This window comes from Dermacentor andersoni, chromosome 2, assembly GCF_023375885.2.
Source record: "Dermacentor andersoni chromosome 2, qqDerAnde1_hic_scaffold, whole genome shotgun sequence".
Lineage (NCBI taxonomy): Eukaryota > Metazoa > Arthropoda > Arachnida > Ixodida > Ixodidae > Dermacentor > Dermacentor andersoni.
The window spans coordinates 146,961,757-146,982,467 of NC_092815.1; the positions used below are offsets into that span (position 1 = coordinate 146,961,757).

The 20,711-nt window shown below is 47.2% G+C and overlaps 1 protein-coding gene across 1 annotated transcript; it reads left to right on the forward strand.

The window, feature by feature from the left end:
* The first annotated feature begins 261 nt into the window (after positions 1 to 261).
* LOC126540613 (cytochrome P450 2C6-like) lies at positions 262 to 19,128 on the forward strand. The gene is made up of 6 exons (XM_055076475.1): positions 262 to 497; positions 5,107 to 5,231; positions 12,660 to 12,766; positions 14,916 to 15,220; positions 17,367 to 17,482; positions 18,905 to 19,128. The coding sequence occupies exons 1-6, from the start codon at positions 262 to 264 to the stop codon at positions 19,126 to 19,128; spliced, it is 1,113 nt and encodes a 370-aa protein (XP_054932450.1).
* Positions 19,129 to 20,711: the final 1,583 nt, after the last annotated feature.

A 20,711-nucleotide genomic window follows, 5' to 3' on the forward strand; every position in this document is an offset into this window, starting at 1 on the left:
AGGAATTAAATTTGCAAATTTTTTTTAGCATTTTCGGTACTGAAGCGATAGGAAGGCCTGGTTTGTCGAAAGAAATTTCCGGTCTCAAACGATAGAAATAACACCTATTCATGACTGCTTGCGTTATATTTTGTTTGTTAGTGAAAATAGTGCTAACTTCATGAATGAGCGTCACTTGATGTCGTCGGTCATGCCGCTTCATAATATATAATTGCATTATTTTCATTCTTTTTTTCAGCGCTCTCGCGACACGCTGCTGACATGGAATTTTCATCTGTGACGATGCTGGTACCCGGCGTGCTGCTCGTACTCGTGTGGCTGGTGATCACGGCCCTTAAGTCATTTGATGGAGGGTACCGGGGACGGATTCCGAACGGTGCGCATCTGCCTCCGGGGCCCTTAGTCCTGCCTTTTCTCGGCGACATCAAGACCCTGCTGACTGGTCTGAGCGCACAGCGGGCGTTTGCCTGGTCCCGAATATACGGACCGGTTATCAGGTATCGACGCTGTTGTTTATTTTCAGCGATATGAAGAGAAGGCTTTATAAAAAGCAAGAGTGTTTTTTTCACGTGGTCCTCACGAAAATGGTCCGGTCGAGTATGATGGTTCCAGTCTTTGCACCATCAGAAGCGCCTCCGCCTGTTGCGAGAGTGCAGCTTATAGTTATAAAACCGTTACAGAAACACTCAAAAGGCGCGGTCGCAGATCGTATTACCTAAAAGTCCTAGGCAAAACTTTCAAGGGAGCGTGAGACTTCGGACGCCGATCCATGCTAAAGGAATTCTCCATTTGACGCTTTGCTTTTACAAGAATTAAAACTGATTAGCCCGTGTTTGGCACTGATTTATTGATATTCACCAATACCACCTCCCTCCCCTCTACATGTAATATTCACACGCAAGGAATCTGGCCGTACTGCTAACACTTTCTTTGATAAAATGGCACTAGTACGGGCGATTCATTGGATTACCTAGTTAACGTATAAGGCTCCTGTAAAGGCAGTACATTCCAACTTCCACTAAATATTTCGCTGCTTAGAAGCGAATATACACCCTAATTGATACTTGTGACGAAAATAGATCCCATGGATTTATGATCCTTACATAAGCCGCATAATACAGCGACTAGTGACCTTCCATCTGCTTCTTTATTTTTGTTTACAGCGAGCGTAAGGTGCTTTTCCGTACACCAATAAGCAATTTTTATTGATCGAAACCAGATCGTATATCTGGTTTCGGCACCTGGTGTTACTACTTCTGAAAGCATTACTGCAGAGGAGAAAATGATTGTGGATGGGAATGAGACGTCAGCAAGGACGGCGTTATAAAACACTGTACTTGAAAAACTTTACTGTTGATCAGATTCACAGAAACAATGCCTGCCTTCCCACTATAACGGGGTTATCGCCTTCATACCGAAAGGCTTAGTACCATTCAAGATCCGTGGAACAATTTCAATAACATGATTTCTTCCTGGTATATTGGCGGATGTTTTCGTACATCTAAAATTTAGAAAAAAGAAAATTCAGACAACATACTAGATTTCACTCACTCAGGAAAAATTGCAGGTTCCGGAGGTAAACGAAAGTTATGCCGTTGGGGACCACGGAACGTAGACGCTAACGAAGGCAGCACAAATAAAACAATATATATTTGGGTCGAATCGACGCACGTATAAAACATGGGAAACAGCATCAGTCCCTAAAGCCGTAACATATTCGTCAACAAGCACTGTGAAAGGAGCAAGAATGTAAGCCGATAGCGCACAAACGTAGCTGGCGTCATCGCCTCAAATACCGCACTAGACGTTTACCTTCACGTCTTGCCGGCAGACGGAGCTTTGCCACGCAACACGCTCCAAGTCTGAGATTTTCTGTCTTCTATTGTTCGAAATTGAACAATATGCGCTGCTTCGCATAAAGCGGCTATGTGGCCTCCAGAGTCAGGCGCTCATGAGGCTGCGTTAGCGGCGCGTCACATGGTGACAAGAATAAGCGTGCCGCGCCCTGAAGGCGGAGCTGGGTGTTGCGGATCAGCAGCGCCACCATACCACCTCTCGTCGCCCATATATAACGTGTGAAATGAGGTCTAGTGAATCAGGACGCGTGCGAACGGGTAGCAGTCGCAGATGTTCAACCAAGCATGCAAACCATGAGCTCATGCAATGCTGCTTACGCACCTGCCGCTCTTCTTCACTATGATCACGACATTTTGGTGGCTTAAGGCGAAGGCACAACAAGTGGACCGTAGTGTGGCATGATGGGCTCGGCGTTGGAAAGATCGCGGCTACGATGGCGCAGGTGTGTAGTAGGCCTTACTGGCTCCACGAGGTAGTTAACGGAGGACGTTTGCTCCAGAACGCGGTAGGGCCCGTGATAATTCGCGACAAGTTTAGTAGAGAGGCCTGCTATGGTCACGAGCACGCTAAACCAAACCAAAGAACCGGGAGAAAAAGCGCGCGAAGAACGGTCGTCAGGTAGCCGGAATTGCTGGTGCCACTGGTCCTCGATAGAAAAGGAGCGGGCAAACTGGCGGCTTTCCTAGGCCTGTCGGGCAGCTTCGTACAGTGGGGGACTTTCGGATGCATCAGGCGTAAAAAAAGCGATCGTGTCAAGATATTAGAAGGCACTCGTTCATATAGAAGTAGGGCAAATATCCAGTACTAACTTGTGGGGCAGTATTGTATGCATATGTTAGGAAAAAAAAGAACCTGGTCCCAATTAGAATGGTCAGACACCAAATTTAGTGCCGCTAAATTGGCACTAAATTTTCAAGCGAAGCCATTCGCCTCTAGTTGGTCGAGATATCTCGTGGTGCCGTCCTCACGAAAAGAAAAGCCTTAATTGATTAAAAAAAGAAACATACAGCTACCGAAGCGAACCGTGCTTACATTTTCTGGTATCATGTATACAAGATACATCCCAGCATTCGTTTCAATAAAGAACAAGCACGAAACAAGCATCCAAAACACATGATTCATAAAAAAGCGCTCCTGATAGCAATGCGAAGCACGTAACGCTCCCTCTTTAAGCTTCTCGGTAATGATCACTGTTGCGCACGCCGCATTCGCGACTACAGTTTGCGACGTGGGGAGTGACGTCAATAGCCTTTCGTATATAAAACAACCAGCCTAGCAACAGATTTCATTCTTATTTCAGCACCGCTATGGTTAGGCAACGCATAGTTGGGAGTCCGAAGAGCAGCGTGAGTACAAGGAGCAGCTAAAGGTAAAGAAAGGGCAATACGACAGGCGGCGGCGTGCTGCCAGCATTACCATTACACTAAATTACCATTACTACCATTAATCAAAGGCAATAAAGCATTGCATACACCCTTCAGCAGTAGCAGTGGCGGTTTTAAACAGCTTCGCTGGACATCCACTTTCGCAATGCCGGGTTGGTGAGTAAATTTTTATAACGCAACCCTTAGGCTCCCGTTCCTGGACATCTCGTCGGCGTCGTCCCTCGGCGTAACTGAGGGAACGAGCGCAGGGAAGGATGAAAGAGCTCTCGCGGAGCGTAACGCGGGAGGAAAATGGGAGAAAGTGACGAGACGGCGCGGAGGAAAGCGGAGGAGCAGGGTGCAGTGGGACCATGAAGCGGAAAGCGGTTGAGGAGGGTATGGCGAAAACGTAAGAAAAGCATGTTGACGCGCAATACGGGCTTTGCGGCGACGACCGCTGCGAGATGGCGCCAGAGTGGCACGGCATCGTCTGTTCACCGATGGAATGCGACGAGCGCGCCTACCGATGGCATGTATGGAAACAAGGCGCTGCTTGACTGGAAGTCCGCCTGCGGTGGCTGCTATGTATCGTGGCCACGCGTCACCCACGCGCTGCCTCTCGCGATCTTCCGGTTAGCAAGGCAGTCGCGCCACACTTTGCGCCACACTGTGCCGCACGAGAGAGATTGTCCGCGCTAGCGAATATGCCGCAAAATGAAAACACCTATAGAGCTGCTCTCAGATTTCGCATTAGAGAGTATCATAATCGTCGGTGAAATGTTCTTTTTCTTTCAATATCTCGTTTCTCGGGCCTTACCTTACTCGAGAACATCTTCGTTAACATCCAAGTTTCTGCACCATACGCTATTAGCTGTAGAATGCTATGATTGTACACTTTTTTTTTGATGGATAGCTCTAAACTGCCGATCATAATTTGGCATTATTACATTAGTCATTACTACAAAGAAAATGTTCGGCCGAATATGTAAGCTCTATGTATTCAACTGCCGAAGAATAGTGGTTTGCTTAAATATTTCCCCAACCATATCACTTTCGGATAAGTAAGTTTAAGCTTAACGGGAATATGTAAGTTGTAATTCTCATTACGCTTATTAATGAACAAACCAACTCTTAGATATGTGGCCACGTCTTTTCCTCTGGCAGCCTTCTGCACAATTATCGGAAACGAGGTGTACTTCAATATTTCTCTGTTTTTTAGAGACGTCAACATTTGCGCCGGAGCGTAATTTGCTTTCGTGATTCCTGTTTTGAGTATATACGTGTCTATATAGGTTCCTTTTTCTTCAGTGAGGTTTAGCCAGTGTTGCCTCCAGTAACCCATGTGACCATTTTGTAGCATTGTTTTCCGTGACAGTGCCTTTCGTGCTTATCTTCCATGAATTAAACTAATGGCTATCTTCCGTGAGTTAGCTACTGATAAGTCAGTTGAATACGCCATTTTTCGAGCGACCTACGAGGCTGAGTAGTAAATTAAACGGAGTCATTCACAGGCTGTGTCCGGTTAGGTTAGTTGCCTAGTCTCAATACAACTGACTAACCAAGGGCCTATCATCAACGAAATCCAGCTATGTCATAGCTCGAAGTATATAGGTTCTGCTAATCAGGCAGGAGGAACCTGCTAGTTTTTATATAAATAATGCTCATGCACTGAGTATCTGGTCGTTGGGGGCATTCGTCATGTCATCATACGAACCGAAGCCTGCGACTTACTCTTCTCCAATTGATTGAAAATGAATTCATCGCCAGCTAGCAAAATGCTGCTAGAAGGTACAGTGCGGCTTTTTTTTTTTATTGAACCACGACACTTGTCCCACCGACACAACGCCAGCAGACGTTCTTGGTGTTGCCTCTTTCGCCATTGCAGAGTTAAGACCGGCTCTTCCGAAACCATCGTCTTGAACGACTTGGACGTTATCCGGACCTTCTTGAACCACAAGGACTTGCTGTATCGGTCCAGAAGTTGGGTCCTCAGCGAGACTGTTGACTTAGGTAAGAATGCGCACAATCTAAGACGTAAAAAAAGCAATGAAACAATGCGCTTCTACAAAATTAGTAGGAAAAAGAAAATGAGAGAGAAGTATCAGTGTTTCTCTAAGAACATGCGCCTAGTCGTTCTGTCCTCAAGTGTGAATCAGGTCTCTATTTTCGCCTCACAAAGTGACGTTTCTTTTTCTAAAGCATACCTTCTGATAATAAAACGTATATCTATCTGACATGGCTTCTCAATACAATTTAGCACGCACCGCTGCTCCGGGTCCATTTATTGCTTTCCACACCTGTGCTACCACTCTTAACAGCCACTGCCCTTGTTGCATGGAATATGGATTAATATCTTTAGGCGGTAATGATCGGTGCCACACTTCAGAGGTACATTCCATGCACAATGCGCAAGATGTCCGTTCGGCTATATGGGCACTAACTGCCGATAGCTCTCCTTAAAATCCGGCTTAATTGAGTATATAAAGAAGCTTGCTGATCAAACATACGTCAGCATAAACCTCAAATACGCTACCGCCATACGGCATTCATCACAGGTATACTTAACCATATGCAAATAAGCTGCTCCGAACCACGCCGCTCGCTTCATGGCTTCAGATTGCTCATCACAAAACAACCTTCCGCGAATTCGAACAGAGACTCTCATTTCCGACTCTTACACCTCATCAAACCATATCACGTCTGACTCTTATACATTTCTTCTACTACCACACGAATTCAAAACGCGCACTGCTAAAAGCGCCCACCGAGCTCATTCACGCCTCCGGCATAGTTATGTAATCTCAGGCCTAGAGTAAATAGCTGCACATTAGCATTTGATTGCAATGGTTGCATTGATTACATTTGATTAGGATTTGGTAATGTGCTCTGGAACCACCTACCTAATAGAAACATCTGATGCACAGACCGCAAAACATCTTGCGCAAAGCTAAATAATAATTTCTTCTGACGCACACTAAGTATGATACCCATCAAGCATAAACCCCATACTTCGCAATATATCTACGTGTGTTTACTTTACATAAGTGACCTTCTATTCAACTTAGAATTTATATTTACTCTAAGGGATTCTTGCTTATCGAATATTTCGTTCTAAAGTTCTCGTGAACTTTTGTTGCTCGCGTTGTTTTTGTAGTTTATTGTAGCAGTTCATGTGGAACAGTTCAACCCTTAAAGAAGTCCAGGCTCCCCCACACTCTTTTGTGCAACGTTGCCTAGCATTTAAGTTGGAAATCAATGAAATAAAATGGGGTACACTATGGCTGCATTCCTCAGAGTTGCGCTCATATAATACACTGCCAAAATAACGGCGTGAGAAGGGCATTTCATGTTACATTGTAACCGTATGGGCGTAAAATGCTTTGCAGCTTACTTACGGTATGCAGTAAACTGTATCATAGCCTCCTATCATCAGCTACGGTGCGCCCGTCTGGACTCTTTTCTTGTCCTTTCTCTTTTCATCGTTTCGTCGCAGGGGAGGGCACATCACAGAATCTCCTAGCGTAGTGCGTTCACGCCGAAACGCACAAAATAAGTAGACAATAAGCTTCGTCGTGGGCTTGACTGCATCGCGATGTTTTTCGAGTGTGGTTTCCATATTGTGTTTCGTACAGAAAGTGACCTGAATTAACTTCGTCGCAGCCTGGCCTGCATTATACATACTTTGATTGCTCAGGAAATTTGCCGCCGACAACGATCAGATATATTGAAATACCACGGTTGAGACGACGCTTTATTCCAAGAAGGAAAAATGGCGCCGACGCAAAAACGAACACGAGCCGATGATTGATGATGACTTTGTACAGATGAAGATGAAGTCCGCATAAATGCTTACACTAATTTCCCCCGTGGACGGAAGCGGCCAGCCTGGCCGCACATTAGACAGTGGAACGGATATGAAAGGGCTTCAGGCGAGAAACGTGCACGATCTCTGTTCCGCGGCAGCGTCGGTCGGTTGGGGCCTCAACAGGTGTAACGCGATAGTTCAACGGCGAGGTCTGCTCGATGACTTTGTAGGGGCCAAGATATCGAGACTAAAGCTTCTCACATAAATCGGGTGTTCGCGCAGGGGTCCATAGGAGCACATCGTCACCAGGGCGGTAGGAAACGGCGCGATGAGAGGCATCGTACCGATGTTTGCGATCGTCTTGGCTAGCTGCAGTGTTCATACGGGCGCGACGACGACATTGGGCAAGACGAGACACAAACTGGTCGCAAATGAATGGTGAAGCGTTGACGGGGCCAGAGAAGAAAGAAACGTCGAGTGATGAGGTTGGATGGCGGCCGTATACTAAGAAAAACGGAGAGTATCCGGTGGTCCGTTGAACAGACGTGTTGTACGCAAATGTTACAAATGGGAGAATCGCATCCCAGTTACGATGATCAGGTTGAATATACATGGATAGCATGTCACACAGCGTGCGATGAAATCGCTCTGTTAGGCCGTTGGTTTGAGGGTGGTAGCTAGACGTTGTCTTGTGCACGGTGTTGGACGCTTGCAGAACTTGATTAAGAGTGCTTGAAAGAAATGTCTTGCCTCGGTCGCTCAAAAGAACGTGAGGCGCCCCATGACGTAAGTAGACAGCCTGCAAGAAGAAGGCCGCTACTTCTGAGGCAGCTCCTTAGCGTATTGAGGCTGTTTCAGCGCACCGGGTCAAATGGTCAACAGCAGTGACGATCCATCGGTTGCCGTCTGGAGTAGGTGGGAGTGGCCCGAAAAGATCAATGCCGACGATAGAGAAGGGTTGTGCTGGACAAGGAAGTGGTTGTAGGGTCCCGACCGGAGCAGTAGTAGGTCGCTTACGGTGTTGGCAAAGCGTGCACGAGGCAACATATCTAGCTATGCTCGTGGAAAGGCCTGGCCAATAGAATCGGCTGCGTATGCGCTCGTGTGTTTTGTTGTAACCCAAGTGGCCTGACGTCGGGTCATCGTGTGAGGCCTGCAGAACTGCAGCGCGAAGAGAGCGCGGTAGAACGGGAACCCATCGATGGCCTTCTGGGTGAAAAATGTACCGGTAGAGCACGTCGTCTTCAAACTTGAACAGTTTGAGTTGTTTCCGTAGCCTGGCATTGGGCGGAGATGAAACACCGCTAAGGCGATTGATGATACTATGGCAATAGGAATCGGCGCGCTGGTGAGTGGAAAGCACTGAAAGGCGGTTTGGTGAAGTCAAGGAAGAAATCGGTGTAAGAGACGAAGCGTCCTCCATGCGGCCAATTTGACAAGGTGATGTGATGTGCTCCGATGATGGTGGTAATGGGCATCGTGAAAGAGCATCGGCATCTTGGTGCTTCCGTCCGGACTTATATATGACATTGAAATCATATGCTTGCAATCGGAGTATCCAGCGGCCAAGGCGCCCGGACAAGTTTTTGATCGTCGACAACCAACATAGGGCATGGTGGTCGGTCACAACCGTGAAATGTCGACCATGGAGGTATGGACGAAATTTCTGATTGGACCAGACAACAGCCAAACACTCTTGTTCGGTTATCGAGTACTTCTTTTCCGCGGAAGTGAGAGTGCGGCTTGCATATGCAACAACCTTTTCGCAAAATTCGTGGTCGCGCTGCAGCAGTACGGCACCAATGCCATGACCGCTGGCGTCAGTATGCACTAATGTGGGCGCCTTGTCATCAAAATGACAAAGAACAGGTGGGGATGTTAGTGCGCGCTTGAGTTCTTGGAACGCGGCTTCACACTGATCGTTCCAATCGAAGGAACTGGAACTAGCAAGGAGCTTGTGGAGGGGCGAGGCAATGCTGGCAAAGTTCCGGATAAAACGTAGAAAGTATGAGGCGAGTCCAATGAAGCTGCGCAGTTCTTTTGCACGAAGTGGACGTGGAAAGTTGAGCACCGCGGAAATTTTATCCGGATCGGGCTGGATGCCGTCTTTGCTAACGAGATGACCCAGGACTTTAATCGTTGTGCTAGCGAAACGGCACTTTCTCGTGTTTAGTTGAAGTCCGGCATTAGAAAGGCATGTGAGCACTTCATCTAAGCGTTGCAGATGGTCAGTGAAAGTCGAGGAAAACACGACGATGTCGTCGAGGTAACATAGACAAGTTTTCCACTTGAGGCCGCGAAGAACCGTGTCGATCATTCTTTCAAATGTGGCGGGAGCATTGCATAGACCGAAAGGCATTACATTAAACTCATAAAGACCATCCGGAGTAGAAAAGGCGGTCTTTTCTTTGTCCGCTTCGTGCATTGGGATTTGCCAATATCCGGAGCGAAGATCAAGGCTGGAGAAATATTGCGCGCCTTGCAACGAATCAAGGGCGTCATCGATACGGGGCATCGGATATACATCCTTACGGGTGATCTTGTTTAGCGCACGGTAGTCAACACAAAACCGTACCGATCCATCCTTCTTCTGCACCAAAACGACGGGTGATGACCAAGCACTGGCGGAGGGACGTATGACGTTTGTTTTCAGCATATCGGCGACGTTCTCCTCGATTATTTTGCGTTCGGCCAAAGAGACTCGGTAGGGACGACGGCGTACAATAGTCTGGCCATCGGTGTCGATACGATGGGAGGCAACGGAAGTCTGTCCGAGGGACGAAGTATCCATATCGACGGAGGCCTGGTGCTTCGTAAGCAATTTTAGCAACGCTTCATGTTGAGCAGCAGTAAGGTCAGGGCTTATCACGGAAGTAAGGGCAGATGAAGCAGATTTGTCCTGTTGAGGAAGAGTTTGCGAGGCGGCAAGAGGAAGCAGGGAGACTGGTTGAGTATCCACATAACAGGTCACTGCGGAGCCTTGAGGCAGGAGGATTGTCTCAGTGGTCACGTTTAAAGCGATGATTAACGTAGAGCTTTCTTTGAACCGCACCAGGCAGGAAGCGAAGACAATCCCACGGCCAAGACAGCGACCGTAAGGAGTGATGAACACGTCGCCATTGGTGATGTCGGTAGAAAAGAGACTTATGACTTGCTCGTGGCCGGGAGGCAGTACAGAATCGGCAGCAATGAGAAAACGCAGTCGTGGCTCATCGGCACTCCCGCTGCAATGAAGTGTCTCGGTCATATGGACTACACGTTGATGGCAAGAGATTAAAGCGGACGCTGACGAGAGAAAGTCCCAACCTAAAATTAATTCATGAGCGCACGGGAATAAAATCGCGAACTTAATGTGATGACGGATACCATCAATGAAGACGCGTGCTGTACATTGGGCTGATGGTCGAATGATTGCTCCATTAGCCCCAATCAGGGATGATCCAATATAAGGCGTCTTCACTTTCCGCAGACGAGAGCACAGGTCCGCACGCATAACAGATATAGTAGCTCCCGTGTCAATCAGAGCTAACAAAGGCACACCCTCCACAGACACCAATAACATGTTCGAAGGACGTTCAGGAGAACTTGGAGCACTTCGCGGCGATGCAGTTTTCCCTCCAAAAACTGCACTGGTTAGTTTTCCGGTCGCTGGACATGGAGTTGGGAGACAGGTCGAAGTGGCGAAACAGAACGTCGGAGCAATGATGGGGAGCGGCGTCTCGAGGCACGTGCGTTGAGTGCGGTGTTGGAGAAGTCGGCCGGAGATGGAGATCGGCGAACGGGGGGATTATCGTCATTAGTGCGGTAAACGCGAGAAGGTGGCTCATCGCGTTCAAAGGCCGCGTAACCACGACGTTCGTCTTGTTGGCGGCGTCAGCAAAACCGGGAGATATGTCCTCGAAAGCCGCAGTAGTAGCAGATAGGTCGCGACGAACGCCAGGCAGAGTAGTAAGGCGGGTTCGGAGCTCGGGTGACTAAAGGTGCCAGGTGATCGTGAACAGGCGCAGGTGGTGTGATTGGAGACGGCGCGGCTGGCATTGCAGCAATCTGGGCGTAAGAAGCCGGTTGTGGGCAAGGAGAAGCGTTGGTATGCTGGGCGTTCTGCAGGGAGGCCAATTCTTCCTTAATAATACCGCGCAGGTCAGTAGAAGCAGGTTGGACGTGAGCGCTGTTGCAAGGGGGTGAGCCATGCGCTTGCAATTCCTCAGGAATTATTGCTCGAATGATAGACCGGAGCTCAATACTGTTTGCCAGGGGGTTGTCGGAAAAGTCCGGTTGCAAGCGGATTGATTGCAGGGCGTCGAGGCGCTGACAGATGGAGACGACGTCCGACACCGTCGAAGGGTTTTGAGCGGCGAGTGCGTTGAAGGCAGTAGATCCGATACCCTTAAGGTACCCTTAAGGTGTCGCACGCGATCAGGTTCTGGCATGGCACTGTCGACACGGCGGCAAAGCGCGAGGATGTCCTCAATGTACGAGGTATACGACTCGCCATAATGCTGGACGCGCTCAGACAGCCTCTTTTCCGCAACTTCCGAACGAACCGTGGGTGTGCCAAAAATCCGCCGTAGCTGCTCCCTGAAAGACGACCAATCACGGAAGTCTCTCTCATGATTCAGGAACCATGTCTTGGCTACTTGAGAGACGTAAAATGGCACGTTGTTTAACCTCGATGTCTCGTTCCAGTTGTTGTATTCGCTGACACGATCGTAGTTGTCGAGCCAGTCTTCAACGTCCTCACCAGACAAGCCAGAGAAGATTTCAGGATCGCGATACCGGTTGTTTGCAGTGCTGGGATTGGGGATGGTTGGCAGTTGAACCGAGATGGTGGACGCTGCGGTGTGGTCTTGCGACATGGCGGCCTCTTGGCGTAAGCGGCGTCCCGAACGTAGCTCCAGGAAAGATCTTGAAGTAGATTGAGGTCGAAGGGATCTTAAAGCGCCTCCACCACTTGAAATACCACGGTCGAGACGACGCTTTATTCATTCATTCACAAAACTTTATTAGTGTCCTGAAGCCCGGTCTTTTCAGACCGAGGCGGGCCGCGTCCACGTCGGCACCGCCAGGCCGAGCCTTATGACGCTTTATTCCAAAAAGGAAAAATGGCGCCGATGCAAGAACGAACACGAGCCGATGATTGATGATGACTTTGTACAGATGAAGATGAAGTTCGCCTAAATGCTTACAATACATATATATATATATATATATATATATATATATATATATATATATGTACACATATATATCCGAGCTGTGCCAGCTGTCTAGAGAAGCGTTATAAACGGCCATTCCTACGATGCCAAGCACCAGCAATGTGATGGCGGCTGAGCAGAGCAGCATGTAAACAATGACCGTGCGACAGGAGAAAGTGAAAGTGCTGTTGGATTGCCCTTTTACTACAAGCGCTATAGTATAAGGTTCAAAGGAAACACAAAATATTGCTTCCTACGTTTCAAGTCGCCGCTCTGGCAATCGTAGGTGGTTACTTTGCCAGGACGTAGTGTGCCATGAGTGTTTCAGCGTCGTCACAACGCCTGATTCTTCGGGGCCGTCAGAGGACTTCATCAGGCGGCAGTATAGAGGAGCGCTTGCTTTCAAAGCTTAATGTGGGCTAACGTATATATTTCCAGGATTCGGCGGTTATGGAGGCAAGTCTTGGGACGAAAACCGCCGTTTCTCAATGAAGCTACTCCGTGAACTGGGATTCGGGAGACGCCCCATGGGAGAGGTCATTGCTGTAAGTACCTGGTGTCTTTATTTGCTGTGCAGATGGTGCTATGTGGTCGTTTCATCAAGATACACAAAAGAAAGCTAAGGTCCAGACTGCGTGCTGGTACAACTCGTTTCCGTATTGTAATTAAATTCGGAATAAAAATACCCATGGGCCCGTACCATAATCGCATATGATTATTCGATTTTTATGAAAACAAGAAGGTTTGCATACATAATCCTATATGGCCATGTGTACGATCAGGCCAACAGGGTCGAAGGAGACACACGTGTTTCTGTAATACTTCATCGAGGGCATATTCGTTAATGAGCAGGTTTTGCAGCTTTCGTCGAAATTAGAGAGTTCAGTAAAATGGTGAGAAGGGCTAGTGGCGTTTAGATGTTGATTGTTTCAAGCAATAGCATGGCAAGCTAAAGACGAATGTAGGCGATTTGCTTCCCTTAGCTTCAAGGCGAATATGTGAAAGCTCAATAAAGTTCCGTCAAAGCTCTTCCCTACTCCGCCTGGGTTTCCTCAGACATGTAGGGCCACTATTGAAAGCGTACCGCAGGCGGTCAATGTGACGAGATATCAACCTGGCTTGACGGGTAGCATTTACCTTATGAGCGGAAAAAGCAGAACGACGAATGAAATATTGCGGGGGATCCTGAAACTGCACGGCGGTTTTGAAAGGGCTTTCTCGTAGAAGGGCTTCCTCGTAGTGGGGGTTCCTTGCGTTACAAGGAATTCTGCGTATATGTGCATGGTGACGTTTCATTACCATTGGAAGCGCATCATCTAGCGCTAGTTTCAGATGCACGTTGTTTATGCAGGTACTTCGTAATTTTTTCCTCATGAACCGTAACATAATGTTTTCTGCCTTATTCAAAATAAAAAGAGGGTGCTGAATAGTTCGCATATTCGTAGTGCTACCGCAATGCATGCCGCTTGAAAATAATTTACACCGCCAGCATATATATGCATATCTATAGATATACATACATATAGTATTTTCACAGACGCATACCGATTCTGTGCTACAAGTATGTATTTCACCAAACGAGTGTAGAGTAAAACAAGTTCATTTGATAATTTCTATTACCAGTTAGCAGTGCAGAAAGAAGGATTTAGTGATTGATAACGTAGTTTCCCGAACACCAGTATAGCTAAACTTTTTAACCCGACATGCAAGATTTAGCAAGTTATCGACATTCCAAAATTTACGTAGACTGCTACTAAGGTATGTCTTAATGTCAACGTTTCGAGAGTACTACTTCTCTTCGAACAGTGCCAATTCAATTGACGAACTCTTGTGGAACTTACACTGAGAGGGCATCGGGTTATTATGTTAACGAAGAACCTAGGAGAATCCACAATTACACTGAAAAAAAAGAAAGGTTTAATTGAATGCATGCAGCAGAGACAAATGTACACACAGTACTGCAAAAGAAGTGTCTGGGCTCCCTTTAGAGCACGTGGTTTTGGTTTTGAATATCTTACTGTGGACAACAGTTGAATATAGGCAATGACGAGGAGCGGTAATGTGCCTTCATTCGTTCGTCGCGCTGTGTTGGTTGAGGCGCTACGCAGAGGGTATCTGAAGAAGTATATCCCTGATTGAACTAATTACCTTTGTTTTGAATACTGGCATTGTGGTCACTATAATAAGTCACTTACTTTTGTTTATCAGACTATAATACAATCGCTTTGCGCAAGCAAAAAGACAAAACGACGATGGTTTATCATCGGGCTGATCTCATGCGCAATACGTAGGACTTTACTGAGCGCTGTTCTTTCACTATACCGGTGTTGGTCTTGCACTGCACATGCTACGGAATCAATACTGAGCCGTGGTGACCACATTCCGGTTGGTGGCAGCATATTTAAATGGTAGTGCACTTGCATTTATGCGCACGTTAAAGAACGCGAGGGGGCCAAAGTTACTGGGTGTCCTCTCTGTATCGTACTTTCGTAGCATTAGTGGCACTTCAATATATTAAGCCTAATTAATCACCGAATCTGCCGCATGCATATAAAAAAATAGATCAATAAGGCGATGTCAGCAGCAGGCATGTAGGCAAGTGGAAGTAGAACGTCCGCTATTTGAATTTCTTTGAGCGCTTGTGGCCTCGTCCTCTATTTATGCGTTTCGCTGATGAATAACATTTTCACGCAGGAGGGATGTCAACGGCTGGTATGTAAAATAGCCGAGTCCCAAGGGGAACCCATCGACCTGTTCGACCTCATCCTTACCAGCGCGTCGAGCAACATTGGGGTGTTTGTGCTTGGCTACCGCTACCCGTTAGGGCACCCAGAACACCAGCGCCTGTGCAAGGCACTGCGTGACGAGTTTATGACTACCCGGGCCGGCAGCGTGCTGTCGTCCTTGCCGTCACTGGCTGTGGCTTTATCCCAGTACCTTCCATCCTCGCGGACAGCTACGCTCATCGCAGCCATGAGATCAATCGACGAATTTGCGAGGTGAGCCTGCGAATCACTGCGAATGCAATGATAAATTTTACGCCACCAAATTACAGCAAGTTGCGCACATTGGATTTGAATGCTCAAGGGGGAGTGAATAGTTTTCAAGGACGCGGTCGCGGGTTCCTGGTTGTTCTTTTATTCATCGTTTTATCACTCTTTAACAATTTTAAACACAATAGTTAGGGTACGGCCGGGGGAAAGACATTGAAAATTCCGTTGCAGTGCCTGTTACTGTTACGTGTGGCACACCGAGTTGGTGGGAATTATGAGAGTGGTAGCAGTTTTGCGACACTGATTGCTAAAATATATCACGAATGCATCAGCGTTCAATGATGTGCTGTCTCGCCGTGTTAAAGGAGAGCTTTGTGACGTGCTCGAATACCACTGGAATACCAATATACTTGGAATACCATTGGTTTTTTCGGCTTGTTTGGGAAATAACTTTCACAAATTGGTAACTGTCAATAATAAATTCGTAATGGCCATAATTCAACAATAGAAGGCTTGTCCACCGCAGTAGCGACGTGGGCTCTAGAGTAATGAACTTAAACGCAAATGACTGAATATTCAATATATTTGAACTAGTGATAACGAACTTTATGATAATGGCCGTCCCTCGACCAGTGTTGCTGGGGCTATCCAGATAAGATAGCAGGTCCGCTAATGTTGCGCATTATTTGAATGAGCCTTCTAAAACAGGGGTATGTGCACGTGTAGGCGTTAAATGTACATAAGCTTCTGTTACAATTCGCAACTTTAAATCAGTTCTTTTATTCTTTCTTTCACCTTCTGAGATTTGTTACTGTTATTTTAATTAGCGATTGGTATTTTAGAGGCACCATTGTGTCTATGCTCTCATCTTTGCATAAAGCATAACGCAAGGATCGATAAAAGTGACGCAGGCTATTCGTCCAGTGTACCGACCTTGTGATACAGCGTACCTAATGCCTTACAAACTCCCGGGCGCTATAACGTAAAGCTATTGCAAACTTTTCTATTCCAATTCTGCAATTAGCCGTCCGCGATTGGTCGAAAACTTTTTTGGACCATCCCTACTTCGCCTGTCGGCCACGCGACGTCACGATAACCGCAAATAGCTCCCTATCTGATCTGACCGGTACACACTGGTTATGCATGATTGGACCGAACAAAAGAAGAGTTATTTCTCATTCGACGCCTTTTCGTCATTAGCCTTCGGCCATTGGTTAAAAGTTTTCGGGCTGCACCCACTTCACCTGCTTGTCGCGCAACATCACATACACGCGAAAACGCACTGCGTCGAAGTGACGTGTACGCGGTAAAGATGCATTAATATGCCGAAGAAAACCGAACATTTTTTTCTGAATAGCCGCAGGTTGGCCCGTTCCGCAAGGCATAAAAGATGGCTGCTGCCGATCGCTCAGGCACTGGCTACTCGCACCTGCCGGAGACCATGGGTTTATTTGCGTATAATAAAGCTTTCTGCGTGGCCGTGTAACGTTTTCCAGCACTTTCGGCATGTTTACGACCTCGCTCTGCCAACTCTTCTTTGTTGAGGATCCGTTTTAGCGGCATTCTTAACGTTCCGTTGCACGCCGCCGCAATTTTCGACCAGCCACCGCAACCTAAGAAGGGAAAGCGGACCAATCGCAAACGGCGGCCCCATCCTTTTCATCCGGTTATCTATATTCAGTGCGCTGACTCGGCCCCGTCGAAACACTGTCCACTTTAGCGTGCTCCTCGCTTCCTGGCAGCCAATTACAAACGAAAAACCACGCAGTATAGGCGATGTTATTCGTTTTGAAAGCAACATGACCTCCTATAAACTAAGAGAGCGTTTTATTGAGCTGTTGAGGCAACGCTGCTGGTCACCGCCCGATGCTTGCGTCGGCAGTTATGCAACTTTGACGTCAGGAGATTGTAATAAAAACATATAGGAATAGTTTTACGTTATAGGGCCCCCCCATTCCAATTTGGAAGTTATAGTTGGCATGGTGATGCGCGGCATTTTCTCATTGTGTTGCTGATGCGTTCGACTGTGTGCCTTTGTAACAATGTCCGAAGTCAGTGAAGAACACATGAATGATGCAGAGCTTTCACAAGCAGTTCTATTTTAATAGAGTGGCGTACTATGTAACACATGAGGTGACATGTCCTTTTATAGCACTCACCTGTCCCATCACATGGCAACATTGCATGACAAGGAGGATCGCGACTTTATCGACGCCTATCTAAGAAAAACCAAGGGACACGAACATGAGCCCGGCTCCACATATAGCTGTGAGTTTGAGTTCTTGTTTTCTTCATTTTGTTTTGCCGATGTGCCATCTGAATTGATATGCAAACAAATTTGCACTTACCACTTATTTACAACTATTCAAATTCTTTCCATTCACTCTTCTCGGCTTATATCATTGCTAAAGTCGGGGACAATCTCACAGATGAGATGCTTGAGGCATTCACCGACACAGTGCTTCATGAGCAAACTTCTCTGGCAAAGTGCAGAACAACTTGCCATTTTGCTTATGTACCGATTCCCAGTTGACATTACGGAGGCTCCTTATCAACAGAAATACAAGTTAGGAAGTGATGATTTGTTAAATGTTACTATCAATATCTTAGCGTGCTGTCAATGTAAATGGCAGAGATTACTGAACATTATTTTTACAAATAAATTTTTACCTGCATTTCTATGATATCGTAAAAACCATTTAGGGGAGCAGAAAATTTTGAATCCAGTTAGCCTTCCCGTAGTGTTTCTCCGTAGTTTTTTTCCCGAAACTAGAAAAACCTTTGAACTCCGGTGGGGTGATGCAGCTTGTGTCTGTTTTGTAGTCGTACGTAGTAGACCCTTAAATATATTGAAACATTTCTCACCACGAAGTTGTAGACATGGACTGTAATTGAAGATTTATAACTTTGGCGTTTCGATCTATAACACAGCTGAAAGCAACAATATGAGCCTGTGAAGAAACTGCTTATTGTCAGTGCAATACGAGCTGCATTAAAAATAAAATCCACTTGACTAAGAGATGAAACTTTCGTGTTAGGAGACGTAACAGCAGTAATAAGATAACGGCAAATTCGAAATTTCGCCTTTTTCTATGCACGAAAATCCCTCTTGGTCAAAAAATTTCCATTTTTTACAAAACACAGGATATTGTTTCAATGGAAAACTTTTGGAAACGGTACAGGTATTTCTAAATAATTCAGCTCACCCTTATCATTGAAGCAATGCAGCGACAGACCGTATTACCACGGCAGAGATGCCTTATGAATGATGTTTGTCTGCAGCCGAGCTCAACTCTCGCACTTTCCTCTGGACACGCTGTTCATCTAGCAGAGCTCGCCCGAAGTGCGCACGGGGCGCGTGTGCGAATATATTGCCGCGAGACGGAAGAAAATTGCAGCAATAGTCCGGTACCGATGAAGAAGAGGGAGAGGTTGCTCCTCGACATCTTGGCGGCTCTTACGCCTGTGCTACTTGCCTTATTTGTAAATATTTCTATATATACGTTTTTTTTTCAACACTTTTGGTGGCGGTCTTGGGTTAACCGCCTGTTGATCACTACCGCCCAAGCACGGAACTACGGAGTGGTCGCCACGTTTTCCCCTCCGCGATGGTCACTGAAGCACACACCGCGCCGGTTTCTGCTGTGCAGCAGCCGTCCCCACAATCTGTGACCTTGTCGTGTGCACTAGGTCAAGGCGCCTTCTGTGATACAGACAGCGTGGGCGTCGAGGATTGGATCTCATGGTATGAGCGTGTCAGCGAACAGAACATCTGGAACGATACGCTTATGCTGGCGAATGCGGTATTCGACCTCGAAGGAACCGCGCACGTCAGGCACGAGACGCATGAGCACAATATGACCACCTGGGACCTATGCACAGAAAAACCGATGGCTTCTTCGGCAAGCCCTTAGGTCACCAGATATCTGCTAAAAACAACTTGGGGCTCGCGTGCAGTCATCTACTGAATCATATATTTAGCATATTCAAGATATACTAGAGCTTTGCCGTAAAGTCAACATGTCTGAAGTGGACAAGATCGGGCAATATTCAAAGGCATCACCTATGACGCATTCAACCTTTTGGTATTCAAGAACTGTGCTGCTGTGTGAAAGAGTGTCGGTGATTTGAACACGCAAAATTATGCCGTATCGCCAAGCAATTCAGCAAGCTCATCAGTGTTTCCGTATCATCATCATGCGAAAAACCACTACCGACTTCACAGTCACCACCTTCGGACACTCTGGCCCGTATCGTTTGTCGTGAAATAGAAGCAGTGTCGGAGCACCTGTTGTTCCCGATGCCCTGTCTGCCAACTAGCCTATGGTTTTCTTTTCTTAAGCCGTGGTTCGCAAGGTGGTCGCAAATTTGGGACTATTCTGTCTGTATTGTGCGCCTTCCACCAGTCACTACCCGCTCCAGTCGTCACACCGAGGAAGAGGCCCTTTTACTCGCAATACCGGATCGATGCCGCTGAGTAGGAGACGCCGGATAATCGGCCAATATGTTTCGTGTGCTTTCGAGTTCGACATATTGCTCGACCAGCTGGAGCTTCCAGGGCCTTCGTCCTGAAGGCTACTCCCGTGCAACATCGTCACACTCTCTACCGACTGACACGCCCGATGCCGACATTCGCATCAATGTGTATAGCAGGTGACCATCACTGCCTGACCGCCTGTCTCGCTCGCCGCAATTACGCCGTTTCCCGTCGCCTGCCAACATCCGACGCTAAGCGTCGGAAAACTAACAAGTGCAGCACTCGGAGGTGACGCTGCATATTCTTGACCCGGATTCACTCTAGTTTTCTAGACGTCCAAGTCTACGGTGTTACTGTTACGGCCATTATTGATAGCGGGGTACAAATCCCGGTGATGGGCGCTAGTATTCGTGAGAAGCTGAAGCAAGTCCTGACACCTGCCGCGCAACGTACAGTAAGAGTCGCCGGTGGAAGCATACCTACCGTTGTTGCAACGTGTAGCGCCCGCGTATCTATATTTGGCCATAGGGCAGGTGCTTGAACAGTGAACTCTTGTACTTGAACAGTGCCCATACGGCGTGATCGTGGTCACTGACGTTTTGTTCACTCATACAGCACTTGTCTACTGTAGCACCAGTGTGTCCAACTCAAACTCCCTTCTGCCCCTTGAGACTCTTGCTGCTAGCCCAACGCAACTACGTTCTCTAGAGTTCGTGTGATTGCCGCCCCAATCCAGTATTTGTGTTCGTTTGACTCCCTCTTCTGTGGCTGACCGGCATTACGTTGCACCTCTTATTATCGACGTTGTCTTGGCACACGGTGACCCTACCACACGCGGTTGTCGACAATGTCTACATGAAGCTTGTCTGCCAGAGCTCAACTTCGGCTTATCTGCTCATGTTCGACCTTCCGAAATGGAACTTGCAACTTTGGCATCCCTAAAGGGCTTTCAGATCTCTACCCTAACATCTGAAGCCCCTTCGAGTCTTGGGGGTTCAGCAGGATCCATCAGCTTGCCCA